Genomic DNA, 21,574 nt, shown 5'->3' on the forward strand with positions numbered 1-21,574 from the left:
GCTCATGGATGACCTTCACATTGTTGCACGTTCAGCGTGACTTTGGATTTTTTTTATGTTACTATATAAATTAAGAAATCAATTTTTCTAAACTAAAATAAACTAAACTAAACTAAAATAAAATAAAATAAAATAAAATAAAATAAAATAAAATAAAATTCCACCAACTTGATAAACGAGTTGATGCCTGACAGGCTCAGCTACATCGCCCCCTTCTGACTGAGCCTGTGTTTGCTGTTGCCAGGAGACTTCTTAAAACAGAGGCAACATCTACTTAAAGTTCACTTCTCACCTCTCTTATTTGGAGTTATGGAAAACTCTAACGAGGTAGGCCTTAAAATATTTTAAATGTCTACTGAATTCAGTCATAGCGGAGGAAAAAACTAAATTGATTCCTATGTTGGCAACTTTTAAAAATAGATTTTAAAAAAAACATTTAATAACTATTTAGTACCTTTCTTCAACCTCTGTAATTAACAGTGCAATGAGAAGGAGAGGCTGAAGATGAGGGTTGCTGTTTTAGAAGAGAGTGTGAAGTCCAGTGAGGTGGAGTGCAAAGCCAGCAGAGAGACGGTGCTGAGGCTGGTGGCAGAGCTGGACCAAGAGAGGAGGAAGGCTGCAAGCAGTGTAGCAGCACTTGATTCACTCAAAGTGGTATATACACAACTTAAAAGAGTAGTTACTTTACAGTACAAGATTTCACATGTCTGGACGGCTTAACCCACGAACTAAAGGATTTAGTAGCGTTGTGTAAAAACTACTGACTTCTGTACGAAATTGTTAATTTAAAGATTTTATTACTTTAGGAGTAACTGCTAAAATTGCCCTATTGTTGTGGTGTTTGTATGTCATTTAGGAGCTTGATGGTCTGGCTGTTGGGAGAAGAAGTGTCGAGATGGAGAAGCAGACCCTAACTGAAAGACTTGAGGCCAGTAAGAGAGTAATAGAGGCAGCCAGGCGAGAGTCACACTGTCTGGAGAACCAGGTGGAGGAGCTTGAAAGAAGGATCCAAGAAGCTGAGAGCAAGCTGCAGGCATTCTTGGAAACGTTGGTCGGCCTCCTGGAGAAGAGGTGTGAGGACGTCATCCTGCCCACGGAGAGAGATGTTCTACAGACACTGGATAACCTCTGCAATAAGGTGAGGAACGTTGGGATTTCCAACAAAAAATGCTTAAAAGCTGCTTTAAAGCTAAATTTGTTCTCCAAGGTGCAAATGTGGCTCCAGCCAAACAACACATTTGCTGACAATTATAAATCACATTGTATTTTAGCTATTAGGATTACTTTTTGTTAATCGCTATATGTCATGAATGATCAGTTACTTGTGTAAAATGAAACATACTGGTTGATTTTTTTTTTTACCAATAAGCATGCAGGTAGCACTTTAATCTCAATACTTGCAATACAGCTAAATATTTTTTTTATTTTAATTTGCAGACTAATAACTACATCGACTGGATAACTCTGTAAAGTAGAAGAATACGTCCCAAAGCACAGCAATTGATGCAGTTACTTGTATCTTTATGTTAACTCTTCCTGTTCCATCTGTCAAGGACTTAGTCCAGCTGTAAGATAAAAAGGAGTGTGCACACAATAGTTTATGTTACCACACATTTTCACTATGCTGGTCTTTCAGAGCTTGCCAGAGGTGGAAATGAGGCTGTGTTGTGTTTCTGAAAAGCTGAATGAGCAGACAGAGCTTCATCACATTGCACAACAGAGGGCTCAGCTTGCAGAGCAGCAAGTCCAAGACCTGAGGGGAAGACTGCAATGTCTGGAGGCCGAACTGCTGACAGCAGACATGCATTGTGACCGATTGCAACACAGCAAACAGGATGTGAGTAAAGTCATGTGACTAAGCATATAAGTTACAGATACAGGTTGGTATAGCGACACATTCCTATGATTTGTCTCTTTTTTTTAACAGTATGAGGAATTCTTGGAGCAGCTGTCCAAGACGATGAAGGTTGAGGACTTTGACATTGATCTTGACTTCGAAATGAAGCTAAAATTCATTCTGTCACGTGCCGAACAACTTGTTAGACAAGAGGGAACTGCTTTAGTTGAGAGTAAAAGTCTGACTTACAGCTTACAACGGAAGGTAGTTTTTTTGTTTGTTTTTTGTTTTTATCATTCACAAGTTTATACAAGTGGAGAGTGGTGCTGAACAAGCAGATAATTTACCTCTAAATGCACAAATGCAGCTTAAAAAAATGTATACAGTTGATTTAAAATATTCCCATTCCCTGTAGTTGAAATCACAGAAGGAACAAATAGAGAGCAAAGGACTCCACATCCAACTACTGAGGAAAAAGGTTTCAGAGCTGGAGGAGGAGAAGAAGACCCGATCAGCATTGGCTGCGGAACAAAATGATGCACAACTGCAGGCTGCGAGGCTGCAGAAAAAACTGGAGTGTCTTCAAAGTGAACTGAAAGCAACCAAACTTTCCAACACTGAGCTCAAGGCCCAGCTCTCCCATACCAGCGAGCTCAAGGTAGAGGGGAGAAGGGTTTGGGCCCAAATTCACTCCAGAGGGATTTTCACTTCATAATGTTTTGTGTATTTGTGTTAATTTTGGGGCATGGGTTGGTGGGTCATTGAATCATATGCATATGCAATCAATGCATGCTTTCAAAGTATCAGAGTATCTTAGATTAATAATTTGACATAATTAAATAAAGTCACTCTTGTTTTACTAAAACCCGACGCTCACTCGAGTCTCTGCTGTGCCTAAAATGCCAAGCTGAAAGTCGCGCAACAGACTCAGACCATGCAGGAGCAGAAAAAGAAGCTGAATCTGGTGGCGGATGAGAAGGCAAAGGTGGAGAAAAAGCTGAGCGCAGTTAGCTCAGACCTGCAAAGCCAAGAGAAGAAGACAAGAGACGACCTACAGGAACTCCTTACCCTCAGACAGAGCCTTGCTCAGCTGTCTGAGAGGCAGAGAGAGGTAAGAGTCAAACGACAAATAGGAAAACTTGTTTACCATGCTTTCATCCACATCTCATGACCTTGCACAGAAGATGTTTGTTAGCGGTCATAGAGCTCATTTAATGTTGTTTGTTAATATAAATAAAGGAAAGGTCACAAGATTTCTGAAAACTTTTGAACCAGGTAAGTTTCTTTTTTCAGTTGGTGGATTTCCGCATGCTGGTTTCTCAAACGTTGGGCCTGGATGCCACAGCGTTGGCTCTTCCAAATTATGAAATCATCAAATTACTTGAAACCCTTCTTCATGGCCATTGTCACCGTCACCACCTTCATCATCATGTTAACATACCCCGGCACTACTCGACTCACCAGAGACCTCACCTGCAACAAGTCCAAGAACTATCCGATGGCTCCAACCTGGATGTTACCACCTGCAGATCTCACGAAACTTAAAATGTATTCACTCCATTCATACCAAAAATAAGTTGAAATGTTGAGAAATAGTAGAGATATTAATTACTTTTGAAACATAAAATAACAATTTAAAAGTTTTCTTTTATATTTGTGTTTTCATGGGAAGATCAATATAAGTATGATGCACAAAGGGTGAAATATTAAAAATGCTAACTCACAAATAAAATGACAACTTTTAGAATGAAGGTTTGGCATTCATTGTTTTTGAGAGTCGCATATACATACATTTCTCATATTATTTCTTTTTGCATTATATACATATGTTAAATAACTCTCGACTGTTATACATTTGATACTGAACTCACAGTCTTATAAAATATGCAATAATTCTATTGGTCATATTTCTCAATCTTAAAGACATATTTCATATCCTGAAAAAATAAAACAGCAGAATGTATAAAGACCATGGATGACTGTTAAAGGTTAAACTCCTGCGTTGCGTCTGACTTGGATATTAAATTCACTTGACTTGGCTTAAATGACTCTTGCATGAATCCATGTGGTTCAAGTTAAAAATGGACCGATTACCACAGACACAACGATGGATGTAAGTAAGTAAAAGCAAAGATTAAAACTGCATGCCAAAATACAGGTAAAAAAATAATTGCAATGTAAGATATATTAAATGTTTTTGCTGTTTACAAACTTTTAGTTACAAGCAAATTCACAGGCTATATTTCAGCGTTTAACTTTGGTGCTATCGGCTTGAGAGAAGTTACGTCATGTTTACACCACTGAGTCGACACGTCGTTTATCCAGCAGATGTCCACTGTGGGCAGAAACCTCCAGATCCGTTACACCAAAAATGCAAATTAACTGACACAGCATTACACAGAGTAACATAGTGAGATGCTTGATCCTATGTGCTACACACAAAGATATTAACTGTAGATGGCAGCTGTTATTCTGCAGTAAAAATGGACGAGCAGGATTTGTTTTTGCTCCCAACGTGATTAACCGTTTCAAGGATATCAACATGAATCCCACTAAGGTCATTCTGGCTCAAGAATACTAAACATCAGTGGTTTTTACGTCCATCTACACTGGAGGCGGTCCGTTGGTGTAGCTCAGCATCGGGTAGAAGGAATGAGCAAAGTTGTTGGACTGAGCACAGTAGTCCTCCTCAGACATTGGCAGCAGAAAGGCAAAAACCACTAACAGGAGCAGGAAGAGCTGGAGAGGCAGTGCGACCCAGAAGACGCGCCACAGAAACGAGGACCTACGAGATGATCGTGTCTCCGAGTCAGAAGGGAAGGAAGCGGATCCAGCGTCGCTGTGAGGCCTGCTCACACAAACACAAACATTCACAGCCCAGCAAAAACAGGATTAGTCAAACACAACTATGGATTATAGACTTTTAAAATCTCCTTCTCATCTGCACTACTGCAAATGTGTTTCCAAAAAGACTGTGGCCTGAATGTATATAAAAGCAGAATGCAATGGATTTTAAATCATTTAAACCCAACCTAAATTAATTATCAATTAAAGGTTTTTTTTTTTATTAATTAAAAGAATTGGCAGACCTATGTCTAAATTTCCAGTTACTTTTCTTAATTTCAAGCTTGCGTTAATCAGTCGAAGTTTCAGACAATAACTCGAGCTTTTGACTCTGAAATGATTTTTTTCAGTGACAGAAACAAGCTTCCATCCAAAACATGTAACATGCTGGAACAGAGTTCTTTAAATTGTAACTTATACTATAGTCTAACCAATCAAAGTCTGAATTTCTTCATGGAAATGATGGATAGTTGGTCCTTTGGCATAAAGAGAACATGAGCCAACATCTATTATATGATAATAACAGTAGATGTAGCTTTTATAACTTGACCATCTGTGAAGAAAGATACAGGATAAATGAAAAAAGATAAATGCAGGTTTTGAAGCAACACATGCTGCCATCTAGATATCAGCTAGCCTTGTTTATTTTAGCAAAACCACAGTCTCTGTAGTAGAGACAGTTTGGGTGATACTCACTAAAAACTCTTGATCACAATTATAAACATGCCCTGCACCACCAATTTGAAACATGGGGCTGCTTTCAAAATTGACTAAACATATATAAAAACATAGAACCGAATTTTAAAAATCAATTTACATGCATTTCATCATTTGATTTCTTCATATTAAATATAATTGAGTTTAAATGATCATTGCATTTTTATTTTATTTACATTTTGCACATACTCCCGTCTTTGTTGGAAACACTGTTGTACTTCCACGGCAATATAATAAACCAATCTTACATGTACAAAACTGCTTCTCTTTGCTACAGAAATAGTAAAAATTACAAACAAATCAAATTAGTCTAATCCAATAAACAAACTTCCCTTTAAAAATTATCCTAATTTAATATCCTTCTCTCCCCACTCTTAACTGTTTTAATGTTGTCTGCATAGTTTCAATCCAAATAAGATCTCAGTCCAGCGACAGTGGATGTAAGCACCATGCTGTGTTTGAAAGACATTGCCAACACAGTGTAAAGCAATGTTAGACAATGTTTAACATTGTGATCTACATGCTGACTGAGACTGGGGTGGATCAACACAAGTACGAATACGGTCACAAAACAGTTTTCACGGCATACATTCTGCAATCCTGTGCCAGACAAAGACATTTAATACGAGAGCTTGCATTTCTTTGCAAAAGGCGTTAGAGTAAAAGGCAAACGGCATGCTGCAAGTAACAGCTGAATTTGAGAATACTCTTTTTATTCATATAACAATGGAGTCTTTGAAAGTTTGTGTCCTGTTAAAAAATGCAAAGCAAACGGAGGCGGGAAGAGCACGGCAATTAGAAACAGCATCTTTGACCCTGGTAGTTAGCTGCGTTTTCTTAAATCAACAGTTTGGGAAATCCAGTTCACTTTCTAGATTTAGAGTTAGATGAGATGACTGAAATCCCTTTGTGAATTAAGATGTTAAGATGAAGCTGGGAGAGAGCCTAGTTTAGCATGGACACTGGGAGGAGGAGGAAAGAGCCAGACACGCTGGCTGTTTCCAACTGCTTCCACGTCCAAAAAAGAAACATAAGGAAATAAGCAAATTCACAAAATGTCATACTATGAGTAGTAATGTGTCATTTTTCTGTCACCATCACCCTCAGTAATACTGTCTTCTTATAGCCTCAAAAAGTTAGAAGACACGGTCAGTTGAAAGCAGTAATATAGGGGTTTACATATGTATGTATTGTAAAAAATAAAGTATTCAGAATGTATTTCAATTAAGAAAAATCAAGGCTGCTTTGCTCTCTAAATGTATTTTCCCTCAATCCCAGAATGCATGAACAAAGTGACTCGAGCTGCCCTGTGTTTTTACCGAAAGTGCCCCTTTACCATTTCCCAAATGGAGACCTGAGAGGCAAGACTCACAGATGACAGACTGAGGGGGGGGAGATGGTGGATACTCAGTGAGATAGCAGCAGCAGAGGGAGAAGAAATGTAACACACAAGAGAGAGAATCAGCGCAAGAGAGGAAGAGAGCGGCCTTTGCATTGTTCATTGCAGACATTTACTGGCTCGGCAATTTGAGAGCAAAAGGGTGTGTGTGTGCGCTCAGTATCAGCGAGGAAGTTAGATATAGAGAAATATTTGTGTTATTCATAAGAAACGCCCTCTGGTTAGCAATATTAAGCAGCCAAGGACATTGGCAGAGAGGAGGCCTTGCACCTTTCCTTGTGAAACTCCTGTCTCGGATGCGTGGGCTACCACTCACCTGATCGCCTAGCCTACACAGAGCATCTAGACTTACAGAAGATGATGGAATTCATTATCATGAGCCGCTATTCTGGCACGAGCGTTAAAAGCTGAAATTCTGAATATTTGTTCCTTAAGTGTTTCATTTCAAAGCTGAAATCAACTGATCTCCAAGTGCATCATGGGCTGCTGAGTTCCATTATCTTCTGGGTGTGCTAGAAACCAACAGAAAGGTACCTGTGGTGTGGACTGCTCACAGAGGGTCCAGGCTGTGACAGACTACATTTGCCCCGTTGCTGTTTGCAATGAACAGGGGGGGGGGAGGTAAAAGAAAGAAAGTATGTTTAAGTCCAGGCAAATCAAGACAAAGCTATTGATGAAAAGAAAACCCAAAATGAAAGAAGAGCAGCAACAAAATCATACGTGAAAGTGACTGATTTTGTAACCTGTTATAATAAGGAATCTGGCTCTTCACAGTGCACAACTACTTTGAATTGCTTCAGCTTGGGAGTGCAATAAAGGGACTGCTACAATTATGCAATGTGATGCATGAATCTCTTTGGAACAAGGACATTTAGTAACATACACATAGTATAAGCAGGGACATGCTTATTTGGACTGATGTACAGTTGAATAATGAGAAAATAATGCTTTCTCATTGCTGTTGTTGATGCCATGCTTGCTCATTAAACCAGCAACAAGTTCTATGCTACACTTGAAATTAAGCAGCTGCACAATAGCCAGTAATCCTAGCTATAATACTACGAGGATCGAAACGTATCTACAGTGAGAAGAAATTTAAGGGAAGTCTGAGAAAAAGAAAAGGGTTTCAGAAATACTGGAAGAGAAAAAGAAACAAACTGGGCAGAGCTAAAAAGCCTGCCAAGAAAAGGAAGGAAGAAGTAGAAAAGTTAGAAAGGAGGAAATCTCAGGAGACTGTCTGGAGATTGACAACATGCAAGAAGAGCAAAAGGCTGGGAAAAAGTTCAAAATCCAGAGGGAGGGAGCGTAACGCTGGTTGTGGAGGTGGAGAAAGATTTGAAGAGCGTGAGGAGAGATCTTGGGATGACAGGGGTGAATCTGGCCTTCACTGGGGCATTTGGGGCATTTACTCTATGTGTCTTAGGGGTTTCCAAACACCTGGTTCTCATATAGCAGCATGTACAGGTAGAGATAAACATTACCGATCGTCTGTGACTGGGAGTACTCCTTCCTGATACAGGACTGAGGGAGCCAGACGTGTCCAGCTCATCAGCAGACGACCAAGAGGAAAGATCCTGATGTTGGAAACAATCGCAGATACAAAGAGAGACAAAGCAGGTGAGAGTTAAGCAAATAGTGACCCCTTTTCTAAATGTGGCCACAGACTACACAGAGTGGTTGGCAGGTGATTAGTACTTAAAAAAATCTAACTGAAGGACACAGCCAAACAATATAATACACTCAAGTAAAATTAAGTGTATCCTGTGCTGAAACAATCGTTTATTTGCAAATATGATATTTTTTATTCAGTGCAAAAATATGCTCCACATGAGAGCTAAAAATGTAAAACGATTACACACTTACAAGATTCTGGCAAATTGCACCATCACAAGTTTGCTCCCCACCTTTGCTAATATTGTACATTAACGGTGTGAGTAACACATTTGTGACTAATGAAATATCACTGAATATGAACCTGTGAATTTTCAGCCTGTCTGCGTTTCACAGTTCTTTCTTTTTTGAGCTTTTTTTTTAGATTATAGCCAAATGTATTCATTTTATTTTATTTTATTTTTACAAAAACCACTTTAAACTTGAAAATTCTGTTTTTAAAAAAATCTGACGATGGAAGAAATTGAAAATGTTTCTGTCAAATGCTTTTTGACTTTTTAAATGCAGGTAAATATAAAAGAAAGGTGTTCAGGTAACACATGACAGGTACACAAGTGACTGAGGCTCTACCTGTTGACTGCTTGTGATGTCCAGAATCTTGGCCAGCTCTCTGAGGTCTCGGGTTACTTCCTTTAGCAGGAGTTTTAGGCGGTTTCCTATGACGTGAACCTTCTCCTTAGCCTCCAAGCAATCACTGCCCTGCGAGTTGACCAGCAACTGGAGGGACATGTCTTGTAGTGAAGCAACTTTAAGCTGTGAGTCTAGCAGCTCCTGGCGGATTTGCTGGAGAGAAAATTTAAGCGATACATTCAAAAAAGAAACCTTTTACAGAGTGGATTTATGGAAGTAACACGGAAAGACGCACTTAAGTTTAAGAGTGTGACAGTTTGGTACCGTGAGTGTTTTGTGATGCTCATGGAGAGTATCACTGTCCTGGATGGGATCAATGGGAACCACCTCATTCCTCCTGCGATCGATGTTTTCCAGCCAGAGCAGCAGACCGTGACTCATCTCATGAAATTCCTATTGATCAGATGAAATTTGGGAAGGTGAAGACCCAACTAGCATATCATAGAAGGATATTCATACTCATGAGCAAGTCGATCTGTTCAAACAGTCCGACTTGATCAGCACTCACTTGACACTGCATCAGAGCTTCCTGTAACGAAGACCTCCATTCTTCCAGCGCGCTGCCGAGTTTATCCCAGTGGTTGTTCATGTCTTTCAGTTTGCCTTGTAGCTCTCGGGACTCGTCTGTCTCCGAATGCAGAAACTCCGCACTGCACAAGTTGATGGAAAGCACTATAGCTTTGCGCTTGTCATACGCCTTCTGCAGCTCCTGTAGACAAACACGCATGTCCATGGTGACGTACAAGTAATGCAAAAAATTCCCAATTTGATGACAAAACAAGGAAACAGCAGGAATAAAGACTATAAGGTATATATTTATAAGTATTCAAGTAAGAAAATAACAAGCAGAGTAATAAAAAAGTAAAAAAATAGGGACTTTACTACTAAAAAAAACCTGTACCTTGAGCTTTTTGATACGCAGCTCAATCGTCTGGATGTCCGTGCCAAGCTCCAGTCTACGCTGCTGCTCCAGCTCTTCCTCTGTCTCTCCCAGCCAAGTCAAGATTTTGTTCAGGTCAGAGTTCAGCTGCTGCCACTGCTGCTCGTTCTGCTTTGTTCTCATCTCCTTGCTGAGGTCCTGAGCCTGCAGGAGCTCCCAGCGCTCAATCACTCCTAGATTGATGGATGTGAGACCAAAAAGATTATGTTAACTGAATTTACCAGCACTGTAGCCCAATGGATAATTCATATTTTTTTCTTTAACAAGCATAAATTAACATAAATTAAATGCTTATTTAAGATGGGGGATAGTTATAGGTATTACCTGAAGTCTGGGACTCTGAGCTGCTGGGATCTGCCAGTCCAGACACCGTATCCTCTTCCTCCTTCAGCTCAGAGCCCATCCTCCTCACTGTGTCAATACTTCCACGACACTCGCCCATCAGTCGCAGCTACAGAGCAGTTAAAAGACTGGTTATTGCAGGCAGTGTAACAGGATTATACTGACTATTTCAAAATTGGAAAAAATATTGTTAAACTGAAGAACCAAGTGAGTTCTGCGAGGAGAAAATAGATTATTAAAAAAATGTGAGCAAAAATAAACAACAGCAGCATTCAAATAGACAAAGCAGAATTAATTGCAGTTAAATGTACAGTCCAGAGCAGAAAAGCTTTAAAGAATAGATTGTTCTGAGCTCTAAGCGTAATATGAGTAACACATACATATCCCATGTATGAAGAGTCCGTTTCTGTGCTTGCAGAAGTGCGGCTGCGGCTGCTGTCCGTTTGTTGCAGGTGGAAACGGCTGACATCCAGAGGGTGTATATGAGAGTCTGCAGCAGCAACCTCCCCTGTTAACACAATATTAGCTGATTATATTTCCATAATATATTTATGAAACATGTTTAACATCAGAAAAGAAGGTAAGCCCCCCTGATTTAAGAAAAATAAAATGTGGAGAGCGAAAAATGAGAAGTAGACAGGAATGCAGATTGTTTGTTCTGGCCTTTTGTCACAAATCACAGCACTCCCTTTGTGGCCCTTTGCATCGGGAGCTGCATCCCTGATTTGAAATAATACATTTAAACCCCGTGTTTTTTATGTGATTTGCCTTTTCGTGAGACGTCTAAACAAATCTGCAGTCCCTTCTATAAGAATCAATACATTTCTTTCAAAGAAAGAAAAAAAACATGCAAATCAACAAATCCAAACAGGTTAGCTACAAAGAACAAGTCAAGTTTAAAAAATGAATAAAGCTAGTTAGAAAGAAGGGTTAGGCTGAATTCCATTTCTGTTCTGCTGAATTAGAGCCCAAAGCAGAACAAGTGAATAGAAGGAATAAAAATGGAATTGACCCTATTCCCCAGGGTTAGAAAGTGTTGCCATTTGTGCCCAAAGTGTGTTTAAGAGAAGAAATGAACACAAATCAAATTCCAAGCTGGTGAACAGACTACTAGTGTTTCATCACTCAGAGTGTGTCTGTTATTTCTGGCCCCAAACACATGTGGCATGCTGGGGTCTGCTGTTGCCTACCAGTGGAAGACCTCAGTGTTTGTTCTGTTAGTTTAACAAAGGCCTCAGGGCTCTCTGGGATCACTACATCTGGAAGAAACATTATACAGTACACACATTTAGCAGTGGGCTTCAGAATGACTCAGTGAACTGATTATCCTGGTATTCAACGGCACCAAGAAAATCCTCGCCATAATGTAATCAGTCACAGATAAACCCTTCACTAACTTTCTTGTGTTCCTTATGTGTTTTTCTGTCCCCTATGGGAACTTTTGATGTCATTTTTTGGACTTCTCAAAAGATGCAGAGGCACAGTCGTTTAAGATATCGCTCTTCTAACGTTTTTTTAACAGCTAACAGTGATAAAGAAAAGTTATTATTCTGAAAAATCTCTTAAATTTCAAGCATAGTTTTGCACTGGTATGGGAACCTACCTGACAAGCCTGAGGCAGGACGCTGAAGGAAGTCTCCCTCTTCACTCTGCTGCTCTCTGAGAGCCCTGCTTGCACTCTCAAGCCCACGGCTCAGGTCGTAGTCGTGGTCCCATTCCAGGGGAATGGAGTCCACGCTTGCTGGGGTGTCTCTGCCCGAGCGCTCAGTCCGGAGCTGGGCAGCCAAGGAAGCTGAGCGACCGGAGGACGGCAGAGGCGACAGGAAGCCATCCCCCAAACGTTCACTCCACGGCAGACTGGACAAATCACAATGCTCATCTAGCTCCAGCTCACGATCGGACAATGACACTTCAGTGTCGTCATCTGCAAGCTAAAGATAAAGGACTTTAGTATGGGAAAGATTACATTTGGACCCAAGCCACAGATCTGTCAGATTCTCTCAATTTTGAGGTCTTACAGGAAGGCGAATGAGTTTCTTGTAGTAGCGCTCCACTCGACCAAACACCTCCTGACAGTAGCGCTGCAGCTCCTCCAGCTCTTCCTCGATGACAGCAGCATCCAGAGGCTCACTCTTCTCTATCAGCGCTTCCCCCTGGTGGAAGATGTGCTCGATCTTGGCTGTTGTTAGAGAAATCTCCTGCTGGAATGACTGTGAAGCCGGAGAGAGACAAGCTGTTAAAGCTAAACACAAAGTTGTGTGTGATGTGTATCTCACATTAATTATGAAATATCCATTTAGCTGCTCTTCACAAGTGCAAACTGACTCTAGAAATGAAGATAAAATGAACATATGTAAGAGTCAGTAGAAAGCAGTGTTTGAAAAATGCACAGTGGATTTTCTTGGTCTGAAATATCATGACAGGCTTACCCTGAGTTGTTTGATCTTGGCCTGAATGTCACATTCAGAGAAGTGCTCGATGTTGGTCAGCTGAAGGTCCATCTCTGTCAGCCAAACCAAAATGCCATCTCTGGCTGTCTCAAACTCCTCTCTCTGACTAATAAAGTGCTGCACGTGTAAAGAGGGACACTGGTGTTAGTCTATGCTTTCACATCATGCAAATGGAACAAACCTTTGTTCGGGCTTTATTAGTGAATAATAAGCAGTCACAGAAAAGTTAGATGAAAAGAAATGAATCCAGAAATGCATGACAGAAATTTAAATTAAAATGTACAAAAATGAAATGGAAATAATATATAAGTACTAGTAGAACAATTGTACCTTAAGCCTGCGGAGGATGGATGCCACCCTCTTCTGCAGGTTGTCCCATCGCTGGTTGGCATCATGTGCCATCTCCTTCAGCCGGCAGGAAGAGTCAGTGCGGTTTTCTCTGGCCAGGCGGCGGTATTGCTTATTGATTAACTCCAACTGAGTCAGACTCTCGTGAACTTGTCTCTGGAAGGCCTACAAAAACACATTCATACATTTTCTCAAGAAATTTGCTTTTGTGTTTTAGCTTCGTGTTTCGTTTACATGTTTGCATTTGAGAGATAGAATTTTCTTATTTAATGCTGTCCTACTAGGTGAAAACAGTAGGTAGTTTGATCATTTGTACAGAGTACACAAAATAATTCTGCAATACCTCAAATTTCTTTAGTTCCTCCTTGGCTACAGTATACAGCACACCAGAGGAGTTGGGTAGAGCAGCTGTATTTTCTGAAGTGGCCAGCCACTCCTCAAAACGTGCAAAGTCGTCTAGGAACTTTTGCCATAAACGCCATGTCTCCTCAATCCTAACAGAGGGAATAATTTCAGGAAACAGTTATAACAGTTACCTGTTATCCATAATAACGTATGCATTTGATGCTTTCATCTAGTGTGTAACGTCTTACTTTAATCTCCTCTCCATAGACAAGGCACAGATACTCCTCCAGCGGCGATCAAGGCTCCGCGTTGCCTGCTGGATGGAGTCGCACTCTGCATCGGTGGCGCAGGCGTCACAGTCATGCAGAAGCACCTCACATAGATTCAGCACAGACGCCACTCCTGTACTGTGCTTCTCTATGTCACGCTGAAGCTCCTGACGGGCAAGAAAAGAGTGACACAGTAAGTAATAAGATGAGAGACAGAAGGAGAAGGAAGAAGCTTGATAGAAAGTTAGAGAATGACTTTTTGAAAGTGGTTACAAACTGTACAACAATAACTTTTACTAGTGTATTATATCACAAAACCTGTTTGCATAGAATTGATACTAATAGTTACATTTTCATTATATGATTACAAAAATGTGAATGTTTTTAGAAATTTCAGCTAAATGATTACAAAGCCCTGTTGCCTGTCTGCTATTAAAGAGCTTGCATTTGACACAGACTGAATGATTCCTGGCAAGCTGCACATATGTATTTTAGGTCCTGTTTAGTATATTATGTCACCTGCTGCAGATCGAGCTTCCTCTGAATCTCTTGGGCATCACAGGAGTCATAGGCGATAGGTTTGGACAGCTCTGTTTCGATGTGGGCGAGCCAAGAGCGCAGGCTGCTCATGTTTTTATCTAGCTGCTGCACAGCCACTAGAGTTTCTCTCAGTTTCTTTACTCTGTTAAAAGAATTTAACAGATTAGTTACAAACAACCCAGCATGGGATAAAAACACAGCTGCACAGCTGTGACTGCACGTCTGCTCACCGCGCTCCAATGAGATTGAGGAGATGCTGCCAGCGGTCACTGACTTTGTTGAGTTTTTGTTCGATTTCGGTGGCTTTGCTCTGGTGACTGGCCCTGGCCAGGCGCTCTCCTAGCTGGTGCAAATGTAGCTTGTTCTCCTCTGCTACTGTGATCTCCTCCTGGTAGTCCTGGCATACAACGCAATGCAAACAGGAAATTTGAAAAAAACTGCACTTGTAAAAGAAGCAGAGTAGGAAAAACACAACGTAACTGAAATACAACAATTAAATAACACTGTCAAACTTTGTAAATATCTGAGGTGTGTGCAAACCTTGCGAAGCTTCTCGATCATCTCCTCAATGCTGACGTCTCCATTCTGGGACACCTTGTTCTCCATGTTAGTGAGCCACTCGCAGAGCTCCTTATACTTCTCGTTGAAGACAGTCCACTCATTTAGCTTCTCGCTTACCTGCTGCCTCCGCAGTGACAGCTGTGGAAGAACAGCAATACATGACAAGTTAACTGCACCTCTCTGCAAAGCACATAAAAAGTGCCAACGAATGCATGGCAATTTAAAACAAAAGCTAATAAAGATCAAGAAGGCTCAAAAGGAAGCCGTTCAGACGCTTTCATTTGCATCACGCAGTGAGCGAGTGCTGTATTTCCTGTGTGTGCAGTTTATCCGCTGCACACAGGATGCCACTGTGAAAAAACGAAATCACCTTGAGGTTTCAGCTTTTCTTAACTGACTGACTGATTACATTAACTTGTCACGCTAACTGTTCCTCTCAGTGTATTCCTTTCTCAAAATTGTTGCACAATGGCACATTCAGCAAAATCGAACTACTGCTCCAACCATTTAAAAAAATGCTGAGCAACATCTACATATACAAATATATGCTTTGTATCGTATAGTGAAGATTGACATTAGTAACATTGTCTCCTGGGACTTTTAACTGTTACACAGTAAATATTGTGTAATATGTAGAATGTAGCTATAAACTAATTTTTGAGAATCAGACTTTTAGCACACAGTATATTCAGAGAATCCAAAATAGTAAGCGACTGTGCCAAGAGTTGTACCTGGTGGCAGATTTCATCCCACTGTCTATGCAGCAGCTCAATACGCTCTTGTAGGACAGAAAGGTCCTCAGCACTGATGTAACAAGAAAGTGACTCTCTCAGTAAGGTCAGATGGGCCAGATCGCCTGTCCAGCCGTCAAATGTATTTTCCAAATCCTGGAAAAACAACAGTGCCACTATAAAAACACTAAACAAGCACCTGAACAATGTAAAACATCAGCTCAACATACACTTAAATAACTCTACATATATGTCTTACACCTAGATGCACAAAGAAAAGTCAATTTTGAAAATGTTCAAGTTGTTACCTTGCAGCGGATCTGTTCAGCTTGCAGATCCTCATTGTGATCGGGAATAGGTTGAGAAAGCTGCTTTTTGAAGGCTCGAAGCTTTTCCAGTGATCCACAAATCCCTTTTTCACTCCTCTCCCAGTCCTGCGTTCAACAGATTACAAACACAGGCAAAATTACGAGTTGCTCTAGAAAGCTGTCCTCACTGAAACTACAAATAGAAGAGATTGGTGTATTATAAAGAAATCAATGTAAAACTTTATACATACAATGGAGATTGTCCATACAAATGCAAGAATTATAGGAGCCATCAAGGTATTCTGAAGTGGCCTGGAATTCAGAACATGCTAGCGTATTGTCGTTTTTACCTTTAACAGAGTGGAAAGCTCTTTCTTCTGTTGTTCCAGCCGTATGCTGGTTTGTTTCCATCGCTCCTGGACATCAGTGAGCTCTGCCTGCAGGGTCGCCTCTGCTCGGCTATCAGCTGATAAAAGCAATTGCCTGCCAGCCTCCACCGTCAAGATATAGCTGCCCTGCTGATGCTGCAGCACCTTTTCCTTCATCTGAAAAAGGAAGAAAGGATTCCTATCAAGCTACAAGCCTGTTAATTTACACAGGTAACACCCAACCCACAATTGCAGTTACATGTTTAAGGTTATCAGATATTATATTTTTGGTTTATTACATGAAGAACATCACATTGCAACAGCTTCTTAATGTTAGCTAGCCTTTGCTGTCACTGCTGTATTAATGTGTATTACAGTCAGGTTTGTCACTATGTACCTGGACCGCGTCCAGCATAGTACGCGCTTGTTGCAGAGGAACTGTATTCCCTGCCTGAAGGGTCTCTGTACGATGGGACACTTCCAAGAGCCATTTGCGCAGCTTGTCCACCATTTCTCTATACCGCTGCCACTGGCGGATGAGACCATCAATGATCCCGCGCCTTTGCTGAGCACGTCGCACTACGCCCTGCCACTGGTTACTCAGCAGAGCCAACTTCAGATTGAACTCATCTCTGTAGGTGATTTCAGAAAGACAGGAGACAAAGAAAGGCTTGCAGTGGAGTATGGTGGTAAACAAAGATCTACAGAGTAGTCGAATAGGTTTACCTGTCATCTACCTGACCCTGCTCTAACATTCTCTGCCCATCACTGATGATGGAGTGGAGGATCTGCTGCCGACTGAACATCTCAGCTTGGAATAACTGTAAGATAAAAAATATTAAATTTGTTATATGTGTTAACAAAATTAAAATATACTGCTTGAGGATCCTTTTCTTCAAATGGGCCCTAACCTCATGGGTTTTCTGCTGTTCCATTAAACTCTGGTAGTTCCCTGAAATTTCTACAGCCAGATTCTCTTCTGTTTGGACCAAGAACTCCATCCATGTTTCACACTTTTCAAGGAAGGTCTGCTGCTGCAGCAGGCATGACTGAAGCTTGCTGCAAGGAAACAAACAAAAGGTGATCTTATATCTCAGTTAGATGGGGAGAGTGGCCTTTACCGAACATTTGTACTGTTTTTTATGGTATTTGTGCCAGTCCTTCATTCATTCATTATTGTATTTATCTAACCTTGTTATTTAACAGAGTATCTTGAATTAGGATGGCTTTAAACCTTTTCAGATTGGCTTGTAATTTTCTTGTCTTACCTGAATCTCTCTGTGGTCTGTGCTGAGGCGGTGGACCAGCTTCTGTTGAGGTTCTGCACGCGCTTAATCTCAGAATCGTTAAGAGGGAGCCGGTAACCAAGCTCATTAAGACGCTCTAACTCAGGTGCCATACTGCTGAATTTCAACATGAGCCTCTGTAAAGCCCAGAAATTACAGAAACATTTCAGCTGTCGAACCAGTACGTGATATTCTGTAATTTTGTTCACCAAACTCAAAAAAGAAAACAGTAAAACAAACCTTGAGGTCCTCCATGCGGTCCTGGATGACCGTTAGGTCAGTAGAGCCATTAGGATCTTGTGCTTTCAGAGCCTCTTCAGCTTCAACTACCCAGGACCCCAGTGATCCCAGTTGATGGTTAAAGGTTTCATAGTCTTGAACTCCAGTCTAGTATAGAAGAATGCCAAAATACTGGCTTGGTAACTGATTGCCTATACAAAAAAAAAGTATGTTTCATAAATCTTTTTTTTTTACCTGTAGAGCGGTGAGCTGTCTAGTAAGAGCCTGTTCCACCGCAGCTAGCCGCTGGGTGAGAGAAAGGTGATCGGACTGGATAGCAGACGCTGCTGATGTATCCACCTGCTGTTTCAGCTGCTCTCCCAATTCTTGGAGAACTTGAAGTGAGGCCTGGACTGGAGCTTGGGACCTGAGCAACTCCTGAAATAAAACACCCATAACATTCAGGGCAATATGTCTTCATTATCAAAACTTAATCATAACATCCAACTGCACCAAACACGTGAGGGGATGTTTAATATATTAAACTTTTCCTTCATATCCATGTGGGTTTCACAATGAGGCTTTAGAAGTAAAATACTGAGGAGTTTTTCTGTTGTTGCAAGTTGCAAAGCTGTGGCTTGACTCACGCTGCATTCTTGAATCCAATCAGACACCTCATCGTCAGCAATGTCCTTGTTGCAGGTGGTCTTGAGGAGTTGATCTGCTTTTTCCTCCTGCAGCTGGATGCTGTTGCAGCTCTGCTCATAAAGCTCATTGTAGCGCTGCCACAGCTGAAGCAGTGCCTTGCTGCTTCTGAGACGCTCTCCAATCTCCTCCAGTAAGCCAGTCCATCTAAGTGCAATGACATGGTAATACGCTAATAAATGTCTTAAATTCGTTAAAGAAACACCAGTAGTAATGATAGTAATAAGCATAGCACCATGCTAATTAGGTTCACCTTGCGTTGACATCTTTCAGGGCATTGTTAAGAGAATCTGACACTGAAGGGTGACACTCCCTCAGCAGTTGGTGGGTAACAGCACCAAATTTTCTGAGACTGCTCTCCTGTTTTTCCAGTTCCCCTTGCAAATCCTTCACAGTGACAGATACAGTGGTTAATTCACCAGCAGTTAAATGATCACATTAAGAAACATACCCCTAACATTGCTACAAGATTTCAGAAACTCATATCTATACAGTTAAAGGCTTTAGTCAGTAAACATGTAAAATACACTGAATGCCCCTTTATCTTAATATACCTGCAGACTTTGCACTTGCAGATGAACAGCCTCCAGTGAGCCTGTGAGGAGGCGGAAACGAGACACAGAGTACCTTCCCTCCATCAGGTAGCCATTGATCTCCTCTGAAGCGTGTTTGTATAGAGTCCACTGGTCCAGCACTGACTTCAAGCTGATCTTTAGCTGCCCAATCTGTAGAAGGTGAAATCAAAAACATGCATCTACATCCAGTAAATTGCAAAATCAGGCCAAAGTCAGAGCACGAGAGGGATGGACAAGCGAGCATAGAATAAATGGGTCTAACCCGGGTAATAAAAAATAAACAAAAAAGAACAAGGAGATTACCAAGTGGTCCAGGTTAGCCCAGGTGTGATTGACACCTTGGAGTGTCTCCATGACGATAGCACAGGCCTCATCAGTCTTATTTTGAACAAGGGCACAGCCTTGCTCTTCGACTCGCTCCAGCTCTTTCTCTTTTTCTTTTACCAGTTCCTCCATTTCCTTTAAAAAATTGTTTTTATTTAGCAAATACAAACACAAGATGAAGGGCAAGAATATCTTAATCAGATCTACAGTACCTGGCAGTCTTTTAGAGCATTCTGCACAGATGTCAGATCCTCTATCCGGTGTTTCCTCTTCAGCCTTTCTTCTTGAGTTGCCATCCAAGACTTCAGGGCCTGAATGCTGCTCTCATAATCTAACCACATCTCCAAGAGGCTCTCAAGGAACTGGATCTTTAAGAATTTCATGCAAAAAAAAAAGTTAACTTTGGATGTTGCATTGATAAAGGACATTGGGTGAATATGCTGTTGGTTTTATTGTAACATTATCAATGATTACGTCCTCACCCTCTCATTGATGCGGCCTTGTAGGATCTGCCAGCGCCTGTTCATCGCTCCCAGACGCTCAGCAAAATCTGTTTTATCACTGCGCTTGCTCTCCACATCCTGACCACTGAGCTGCAGCACTGACTGGTTGACAAAGTCCACAGTCAGCTGCTTACAGCTTAAATCTACTCTGAATCCCTAAAGTGAGGAAACAACAGGAGATTTTATAATAAAAGATCTACAGTTAGAACCAGTAGTTGCATCACCATTATGATCAGGTTAGGAAAACTCCATGTTTAAAAATCAAAATTTTAGCTCTCAACACAAGAAGAAGAAGAATTTTATCTAGAAAAAAACCTTACTTGCAATGGCAAACCACAAAAAAACCAAAACCATTCAAACCAAAAGTTATATTTTTGATTTAATAAGAGTTCAGACCATACATGTAAACAAAAACTGTCATGAATCAATAAAAAATGCTCCACTACCTTATATTTTTGCAAATAGTCTTGAATCACACTTGATCCCACAGAACTCTTGAGGTTTTCTTCATCCTCGTCAATGACACTCTCCATCAGCGATATCCAGTTAAACAGCTCACAAATGGCATGACGGGAGGCCAGTTTTTCCATTTGGATCTAGAAAAAAAAAAAGAAACCGATATGTTGGTAGTTTAAAAACAAACTGCAATGAAAACTTTTGCATGCAAACTGGAGAAGCAGAAAGAGGTAATCCTATTTGTCCTGAAGCAGGTAAGCCTTTTTAGTCTGGCTGCATGTGACGATACCTGATGCAGCTTCTCCTGGACCACTGGGATGCGTGTGAGTAGCTCAGCCCACTGAGTGTCAATCCGTGCCAGGTCAGAGCGCAATACCACCGTGTCCACTTTCTTCAGCCGCAGCAGCTGGTTGCCCTCATTAACCACTGAGCTCTTAAGGCTAGACTTTCCCTCAACTTCTTTTGAAAATTCCTAAAAAAGAGAGAAGTGGAAAATCATCCAATCAAAACTATGTGGACCAGACTGCAGCAAAACAGTGCTACTGCAGAAGATAATAACAATATTAAACAAATACAAGTAAATTTGTAGTATATGCTACAGTTGAACTGAGGTGTTATGTTCATGCCTACAACTGCCATTAAGTGAGGCAGCTGGTTGGCCAGCAAAAACAAAACAAATCAACCAAATTGATTGTCTTTGGCCTCACAAGGAAAGCAGAGAGATGATCTCTGACTGTTTCCAGCTCCTGTGGCACTAACACCGCCTGCGTGTTCCAAAACTCCAGACGCTCCAGAGCAGACTGCAGCCATTCGCTCATCTCTCCACACTCCCTTTGATACCTAAAGAAAAAACAATTGAAATTAGACCGTGCACTCATTTACCGGATATTTATATCCAAAGCCTAAGAAACAGTCCTTATTTTTGAAGTCTTTCTGACCTGGTCCAGTGTTTCAGAATAGCCTCGAGGCGTTGTAACTCCTTGTTGACCTTGGCAGCGTTGTTGAGCCAGTGTTCCCCCAAGAGTGCGAGCTGATTCTCCAGCGAGGGGCAGCACACTGACAGTAACAGATGTTTACCTTCATCCAACACCTGGTAGAGCTTGTGCTGGTGCTCCGCTAGTCTCCCCTTCAGACCCTTTGCAAAGAAGAAGAAGAAAATGTGTTTCCAGCTAGATAAATATATTTTTCTACTTTGCAGCAAAGACA

At 41.0% G+C, this 21,574-nt stretch overlaps 2 protein-coding genes across 3 annotated transcripts in view; one reads left to right on the forward strand and one right to left on the reverse strand.

Annotated features, from left to right (window-relative positions):
- Window positions 1-263: 263 nt before the first annotated feature.
- On the forward strand, window positions 264-3,413 carry ccdc170 (coiled-coil domain containing 170). The gene is made up of 8 exons (XM_085441814.1): window positions 264-327; window positions 481-654; window positions 857-1,138; window positions 1,637-1,837; window positions 1,928-2,101; window positions 2,253-2,495; window positions 2,745-2,948; window positions 3,131-3,413. The coding sequence occupies exons 1-8, from the start codon at window positions 310-312 to the stop codon at window positions 3,380-3,382; spliced, it is 1,548 nt and encodes a 515-aa protein (XP_085297940.1). The 5' UTR covers window positions 264-309; the 3' UTR covers window positions 3,383-3,413.
- Window positions 3,414-3,584: 171 nt separating this feature from the next.
- syne1b (spectrin repeat containing, nuclear envelope 1b) overlaps window positions 3,585-21,574 on the reverse strand; it is a 68,139-nt gene continuing 50,149 nt past the window's right edge. For both annotated transcript variants that reach the window (XM_085441813.1, XM_085441812.1), the window contains 38 exons: window positions 21,307-21,503; window positions 21,076-21,208; window positions 20,658-20,840; window positions 20,359-20,508; window positions 19,892-20,068; window positions 19,622-19,777; window positions 19,389-19,544; window positions 19,065-19,235; window positions 18,764-18,897; window positions 18,453-18,657; window positions 18,061-18,243; window positions 17,827-17,973; window positions 17,569-17,723; window positions 17,212-17,359; window positions 17,027-17,121; window positions 16,698-16,932; window positions 16,283-16,477; window positions 15,933-16,058; window positions 15,625-15,780; window positions 14,873-15,031; window positions 14,563-14,729; window positions 14,312-14,474; window positions 13,772-13,959; window positions 13,522-13,672; window positions 13,161-13,343; window positions 12,810-12,947; window positions 12,399-12,590; window positions 11,984-12,311; window positions 11,571-11,639; window positions 10,761-10,888; window positions 10,363-10,489; window positions 10,000-10,211; window positions 9,607-9,807; window positions 9,363-9,491; window positions 9,039-9,251; window positions 8,279-8,371; window positions 7,332-7,390; window positions 3,585-4,685 (listed from right to left, as the gene is read on the reverse strand). In XM_085441813.1, coding sequence (XP_085297939.1) covers window positions 4,442-4,685; window positions 7,332-7,390; window positions 8,279-8,371; window positions 9,039-9,251; window positions 9,363-9,491; window positions 9,607-9,807; window positions 10,000-10,211; window positions 10,363-10,489; window positions 10,761-10,888; window positions 11,571-11,639; window positions 11,984-12,311; window positions 12,399-12,590; window positions 12,810-12,947; window positions 13,161-13,343; window positions 13,522-13,672; window positions 13,772-13,959; window positions 14,312-14,474; window positions 14,563-14,729; window positions 14,873-15,031; window positions 15,625-15,780; window positions 15,933-16,058; window positions 16,283-16,477; window positions 16,698-16,932; window positions 17,027-17,121; window positions 17,212-17,359; window positions 17,569-17,723; window positions 17,827-17,973; window positions 18,061-18,243; window positions 18,453-18,657; window positions 18,764-18,897; window positions 19,065-19,235; window positions 19,389-19,544; window positions 19,622-19,777; window positions 19,892-20,068; window positions 20,359-20,508; window positions 20,658-20,840; window positions 21,076-21,208; window positions 21,307-21,503 — 6,246 coding nt within the window. In that variant the 3' untranslated portion in view covers window positions 3,585-4,441. The remainder of the gene's footprint in view (window positions 4,686-7,331; window positions 7,391-8,278; window positions 8,372-9,038; window positions 9,252-9,362; window positions 9,492-9,606; window positions 9,808-9,999; window positions 10,212-10,362; window positions 10,490-10,760; window positions 10,889-11,570; window positions 11,640-11,983; window positions 12,312-12,398; window positions 12,591-12,809; window positions 12,948-13,160; window positions 13,344-13,521; window positions 13,673-13,771; window positions 13,960-14,311; window positions 14,475-14,562; window positions 14,730-14,872; window positions 15,032-15,624; window positions 15,781-15,932; window positions 16,059-16,282; window positions 16,478-16,697; window positions 16,933-17,026; window positions 17,122-17,211; window positions 17,360-17,568; window positions 17,724-17,826; window positions 17,974-18,060; window positions 18,244-18,452; window positions 18,658-18,763; window positions 18,898-19,064; window positions 19,236-19,388; window positions 19,545-19,621; window positions 19,778-19,891; window positions 20,069-20,358; window positions 20,509-20,657; window positions 20,841-21,075; window positions 21,209-21,306; window positions 21,504-21,574) is intronic.

This window comes from Copadichromis virginalis, linkage group LG19, assembly GCF_057382275.1.
Source record: "Copadichromis virginalis isolate Kocher_CV1m ecotype Utaka linkage group LG19, C_Virginalis_male_GT1.1, whole genome shotgun sequence".
Lineage (NCBI taxonomy): Eukaryota > Metazoa > Chordata > Actinopteri > Cichliformes > Cichlidae > Copadichromis > Copadichromis virginalis.